General features: G+C 44.0%; 1 protein-coding gene across 1 annotated transcript; it reads left to right on the top strand.

Annotated features, from left to right (window-relative positions):
• The first annotated feature begins 89 nt into the window (after nucleotides 1–89).
• Nucleotides 90–2,565, top strand: LOC109466514. Its single transcript, XM_019764239.1, has 4 exons — nucleotides 90–581; nucleotides 943–1,300; nucleotides 1,604–1,813; nucleotides 2,246–2,565. The coding sequence occupies exons 1-4, from the start codon at nucleotides 114–116 to the stop codon at nucleotides 2,563–2,565; spliced, it is 1,356 nt and encodes a 451-aa protein (XP_019619798.1). The 5' UTR covers nucleotides 90–113.
• Nucleotides 2,566–6,737: the final 4,172 nt, after the last annotated feature.

Raw genomic sequence — 6,737 nt, 5'->3', positions numbered from 1 at the left:
AGAGGAGGGAGAAATAGAGAGGGGAGAAGGGAGAGATAGAGAGATTTCAATATTGAAATATTGTCTTACTCAACTTCGCAGGGCACACACGCAGACTTCTCTGTACCCTGACAATGTTGTCCATGACATGGTCCCGTGTGGCAGTGGGCGCGATTGCCGGCGCGGCTATGGTGGGGGCCGCCGGTTACCGCAGGAAGGTGTCGGCCATGCCTAACTGGAAGGAGCGGGCTAGAGAGGAGGCCTTCAGGCGCGCCTTCAACAATCCGCCGTCCAACTACCACGGAGAGTTGTTCGAGCCAACCTTAGTCTTCCCAAAGAAGACGCCGCCGGAAGACTACAGGGAGCTACCGTTCATGCGGGTCGACTTCAGGCAGGAGCCTGAGAAGTACATGCAGGCTGTCATCGACTACTGCTTCGAAGGGAACACCGAGTGCGACTTCCGCGTGCAGAACAACAAGGTTCGCCCCTGGTACAGCGCGCCGTGGCTGGCCACCCGGTATTTTGGGCGGGAACCTATCCACGGCATGACCATGGAGAGGCCTGCTGAGCCTGGATACCTCGCTACAACCGACAAACGATGGGTAAGGCATGCTCTTATCTGACGACTCATCATGACAGATATGCCGTGTGTAATTGGGCAGACAAAATGGCCCCACATAACAGTATTGCATTTACAAAATGCATCTAATTAGGAGAGCCTAATGAATGCATGTAATCATATACTACGTCGGTACGAGTAGTCATAAAACAGTTTCTCAAGCAACTGGATATGGTCAAATCCAGTTCCTTCAGTAACTGTTTTTGGTGAATCATATACTCGTATATAGGAAAAAAATATTTGCACTACAACTTCAAACGTCTTATGAAACATATTACCAACCACACTCCACTGGTTTAGTGTATTTTTATAGCACACCCTAATGATTGCCATCTTTCATTTAGATTCAAACTTGGTCCGTGGGCTTCTACAACGCTTACGGGGGCTACACTATCGGCCGATTCTGGAAAGATCCGGGGAAGCCAACACTCACTGAGAACGTCACTTTCCCTCCCGGCACGGTCGCGTTCAAACTCCTGTTCACCGAGGCGACAGAAAGGGACATCCCCGCCCTGAAAGGGGCCAAGGTATGGGAGGCAGCGATCGCTATGCCGACTTCCCCCATTCCGCCGACGGCGTCCCAACAGGAAGCGCGCACACTCCTGGCGAACGTCTTGAACTGCACCGACAGGGGTCCCAACCCTTACCCACTCCGGCTTATCCAGGTAGACGTCATGGTCAGGGACCCAAGATCTAACATAGGTACGTGTTACAAGTACCATGGCCAGGTACCCAAGATCTAACATTGGCACGTCTTACGTGTACTCGAACACATCCATATAACAGTAGTCTATGAGTCTAAATCCCCCCTGCCATAAAATTGCAACATGATGTAACCCAGCACTAGTTACCATGGTGACAGACGTCTGGTTCAGGTCATTCACCTTATTTGTTTGGAGAAGAAGAAGAAACAGAGCAAAAATAATATCTTTTTCTTCTGCGAGGGTAAATATAATTAAACAGTAAGCGTGTGATTTATGACGGAGCGTTGTTTTTTTTTAATAGGTTGGCTGTTCGGATCTTTCATGTATAACAAGGACCAGCCCTACGACACCGCCGCCCATCCCGGTGAGGCCGAATGGCGGCGGCTGGTGCCCGTGTCCCTGCAGTGGGGGAACGATCCCGACCTCACCCCGGAAATGTACCACGGCTTTGGCAAAAGGCCTGAAGAGAGTTGGACCAGCCCAAGAGTGAAAGAACTCAAACTCCTCCCAAGTGCGTCAATTTTATTCTCGAGAAATATATCGCTACACCGCAATGCATGTGTTCCTATTGGGTGGGCCGGCTACTCTCTCTTTGCAGCCAAGGGCTGATTTGTGAGGAGCTTACAATATATTGTGGCTTCAATATATTAATCGCAAGGGTCTGGAGCCATTCGGCGCTTACTCAGGTGACTTTAATACGACCCCAAGTACGACCATTGGACTGTAAGGTGAAAAAAAATTATTATGAAAAAAACTCTTACCAACTCGTGACAATGAATAAATTGACTTTTGTATTGTTCTCAAACTTCAGATGCTACAGTAGGGACATGTTTTATTTCAATTTCAACCTCCTTTTTTATTTGATTTCTGGCTTTTGATTGGGGTTTTCCCCCCAGGAATATGTATTGTCCTGGTTAAAGAAATAAAACAAACAATTTTTCAGAGGGCCGCCCCTACCTTGGCTATCTGGACCGAACCAACGGCATTGTGGACAGCTTCATCTCGTGCTGCGCATCGTGCCACTCCACCTCCTCCATCCCGGCACCCAAGGCGGCACCCAAGCCCCCGGACACCCCCCAAGACACGCCCGACACGATGACGTGGTTCCGGAATGTCCAGGCAGGCCAGCCGTTCAAGGACGGAGTGTTGTCCCTGGATTACTCTCTTCAGCTGAGAACCGGGGTCAGCGGATTCAAGAATTGGCTAAGCGATAACCCTGAGCCTGGCGGTCTGGCCTGTTGGGGGGTTAAACGCAGAACATGAAGAGGCATAGGAAAAATGTTGTGTTCCCTGTTTCAGTTCTGAAAGATTAGGGTCGGTAGATAGGGATTGTCTTTTTATTAGACTTTCGCAATTCATTAGCGATACAATTTATACAATAGGTTTAACGAAGTAAAACTTGCATGAGGGCAATTACATGTACTAGTTTCAATTTAAATGTCGGAGAAGTGACTGTACAATGTTTCATCACTCGGGTGCCAGATCATGGAGCCAGAAAAGGTCGATCAGCTCGTAAATTTATGTCCGTTGCAGGAGTCTACACACACAAAATGGCTAGGGTCAACAGTTTTTTCTAGGGTCATTCAGTAAACAGGAAACACAACATTTCCCCCCTATATGCCTGAGCCCCGCCCACTTTCGTCAAAACACAGAAATGCAAAATGAAACAACTATTTGCACATGCAGCTACTCTTTCATTGGTTGAACTACTAATTATCCTCTCCCATTGGTTGAACTGCTAGTTTTCCTCTCTCATTGGTTGAACTGCTGATTATCCTCTCGCATTGGTTGAACTGCTGATTACCCTCCCTCAGTGGTTGACCTGCTTATTATCCTATCTCATTGGTTGAACTGCTGATTACCTTCTCTCATTGGTTGAACTGCTAATTATCCTTTCTCATTGGTTGACCTGCTGATTATCCTCTCTCATTGGTTAAACTACCAATTACCCTCTAGCATTGGTAGAACTGCTGATTATCTTCTCGCATTGGCCGAACTGCTGATTAGATTCTCTCATTGGTTGTACTGCTGATTACTCTCTCCCATTGGTTAAACTGCTAATTACGCTCTCTCATTAATTGAACTGCTGATTACCTTCTCTCATTGGTTGACTTGCTGATTATCCTCTCTCATTGGTTGAACTGCTAATTACCCCATCAGATAGTAATGAAGCATCTGCATATTCGTATACTTGGTGACATTAACAATTAACCAGAATGTATGTCCCTGATGAAGTGAATTCATTTTTTTAACCATCTATGGATTGTATGTCACACCAACACAACAGATCTTGTGCAGAAGAGGTTCAAATGTTTCACAGGAACATGCATCGCATTCAGAATATATCATTATAATCATTTATCTATACAAGTTAATATTTGGTGGTAGTTAAGTTTAGTCCCTGATGATGTGGTCTGATCTTTCCAACATCTGTTTGTTGTTATACGAACACATCACTTTTAACCTGTTAAAGTGGCATCAAGAAAAGGTAACTGATTCCATCGGTTTGGTCTCATCAGAGGATTAACATTAGTTTAAGATTCTTGTACTCAGTATGAGTTTAAGTAATAGTTAAGGTATGTATCTGGTGATGACATTATGACTGTGTAAGATCTGTATTGATCATGTTTATCTTATGTATTACCGTATCTTATATATGAAGAATGCAGTGCTCCAATGTCTGTTTATGTCCAAGGAGTACATTAGACTTATCTTTATATTTACCTTATACTTGTTAATTTTTAGAAAAAATAAGCATTATGATTTTATCGTACATTAATACATCACAGAAACATTCAAATTTACAAATTTAATTACATCAGTCCCTTATATTATATAGGTAATATGATTTAGTATGTTAAGTACAAATTATGACGACCTAGGAACAATGATGAGGTGGGAAAGCTTAGGTGTAATAAAACCAGCTGTCGCCAGGCCGCGTGCCTGTGAAACCGAATCGGATGTGCCACGGCGAAGGGTAGTTATATCGGCCATACATCTTACTGTCATCTAGAGCCAAACTCATAGAACTTGTCTATAGTTATTCTTATATAATAAGATAATTATTCTATAGCTTTGATGCCGTGTTACACAAAATGACATCATGCTACCATGTTTCAGCTTTATATACATTTTGAGGGGATGTTGTGACTTAGGCCACACCGCCTTAATTTTATGGATGACATCCTCTGAAGACCCCCAAACTAATGCGCTCGGGCGAATTAAAAGAAAAATCCGGCCAAAAATAAAAGATGCTACTAAACAACAGGAATACAAAGCTTGTGCTGTGAATTTGTGGCAGTACACAGCAACGTACACGTATGCGACAAGCCCATACATGCTGGCGTTTTGCGGAATTTATGAATCGGCACTGTACGTATGTACTGTTCTTGAGTCGTGGTGCTTCGGTATCGTGGGTGCCCGGCTCCGTATTGTCTCTAACTGCTACGGACTACCCAGGTCTAGAGCCAGACCAGAGCGTCGGAGGACGTGATCTATTTTTTTTTGTTGAGATCAGACGAAAATCAATGCGCGCGTAGATGTCATCCATAAAATTAAGTCGGTGTGGCCTTAGCACGTCTAAGGAAATATGCAATGAGCAAGTTGTCAAGTCATACATTCCGGTTTCATTCGGAGTATTGCAAAATTCTTCCGTGTGTAGAAATGTGCGCCTATTCCTGCTTGGAACACACATGTAATAAACAGTGGTTCGGGTCGTTTCAAAATTTGCATATCTCAATTATCACAGGTCAGTTGCAACGCCAAAAATAGTAGCAACTTAAGGGACGTGTTTCTTGTCGTTGGGCAGTAAAGATTTCTACCCAAACTTTACTAAACATGAGTTTCCAAAATGACAAGGTGACCACGTCACTATGGGCTGTGGTGTTATATGTAGATTAAGAGTCTACCAGGGCACTCTTTTTTTTCTAAACAATCCCCAAGATAAGACTTGTGGTCTCCATGGCCCTGGTCTGTGCCCTGGTGGGTGTGACAGCTTTTGATTGATGACTATTCGCGACGTTGTTCCTTTTTGCCTTCGACGAGAAGGCTATGAAATCGCTTTCGGCCTGTTTTGTAGATTATGCACGGTAAAGTTTGAAGGCATGGTCCGAGGTTCACGATTTTTGGCAGGCAGGTTGATTTGGGGGTGGCCATTGTCAAGGCTAAAAATGGGCTTCGTGGGGGGTTCCTAAGTCACTGTAGTTGACCTTGGTTTTTGGTGTTTTTTCCTTGTCATCAAGATATCTCGAGTATCCTTAAATGGATGTTCATGATTTTTAGTGGGCAAGTTACCGTTGAGAATGCCGAGGTCAAGTTCAAAGATGGGCCCCGTGGGGGTTTCTATGTCACTGCAGTTGACCTTTGTTTTTTGTGTTTTTTCTTGTGTACAAGATAACTCGAGAATCTTTAAATGGATGTTCATGTTTTTTAGTTGGCAAGTTACCATTGAAAATACCAAGGTCAAGTTCGGATATGGGCCTCGTGGGGGGTTCCCATGTCATTGATTTTGACCTTTTGTGGTGGTCGTTATTGTTGTTAGCGGGATAATTCGAGAATCTGCAAATGGATGTTCACGATTTTTTGCGAGCAAGTTACCGTTGACGAAAGCAAGATCAAGTTCGGAAATGGGCGTCGTGGGAGGTCCGTACGTTACTGCAGTAACACTGGTCGCTTTAAATTTAGAAAAGACACCAGCAACCCCAAGTATGAAATTCCAGGCAGTTAGCATTATGGAATTATTACATTTTCTCATCAATTATGCTAAATTAAGTTTAATTTACATAATCAATATCTGCCTGTGTTCTCTCGTTCTCAATTACGTCACAAGCTTGAATAGTCCTACAATGTAATGCAGCTGATTTATAGAATTTCTCCATTAATTATGCAAATTGCATCCAGATTTGCATAATTGCCGCATGATTATACCGACCATCACGTATCTTTATAGTTGTGGTCGTAGTCACTGGTCATTACAGGATGTGTGGTGGTGGTGACACCAACAGCATTGGAATTCCGTTCATCGTACACAGGATTTAGCTGTGAGGCAGTAGCCCCTGTGGCATAAGACAGATTTCTAGCATCCAAGGATTCAGTGATGGTCTGAACCAGACCCTGCCCTGTCTGATCATCACCACTGGCCATCACATACACAGTAGCTGCGGTGGCTGCGTTGGACTCAGTAATGGATTGATACTGACTCTGCCCTCTCTGATTATGTCGGTCACTATTTTCATACTGGTTATCATCTTGGTCACTGGGATTATGGTGGTCACTATTTTCATACTGGTGATCATCTTGGTCACTGGGATTATGGTGGTCACTATTTTCATACTGGTTATCATCTTGGTCACTGGGATTATGGTGGTCACTATTTTCATACTGGTGATTATCTTGGTCACTGGGATTATGTTGGTCGCTATTTTCATACTGGTGAT

The sequence above is a fragment of the Branchiostoma belcheri genome, unplaced genomic scaffold (genome assembly GCF_001625305.1).
Source record: "Branchiostoma belcheri isolate BF01 breed outbred unplaced genomic scaffold, Haploidv18h27 scaffold169, whole genome shotgun sequence".
In the NCBI taxonomy this organism is placed as follows: domain Eukaryota; kingdom Metazoa; phylum Chordata; class Leptocardii; order Amphioxiformes; family Branchiostomatidae; genus Branchiostoma; species Branchiostoma belcheri.
Note: the sequence above shows the minus strand (reverse complement) of the source record. Positions and strands in the feature narration are given on the sequence as shown.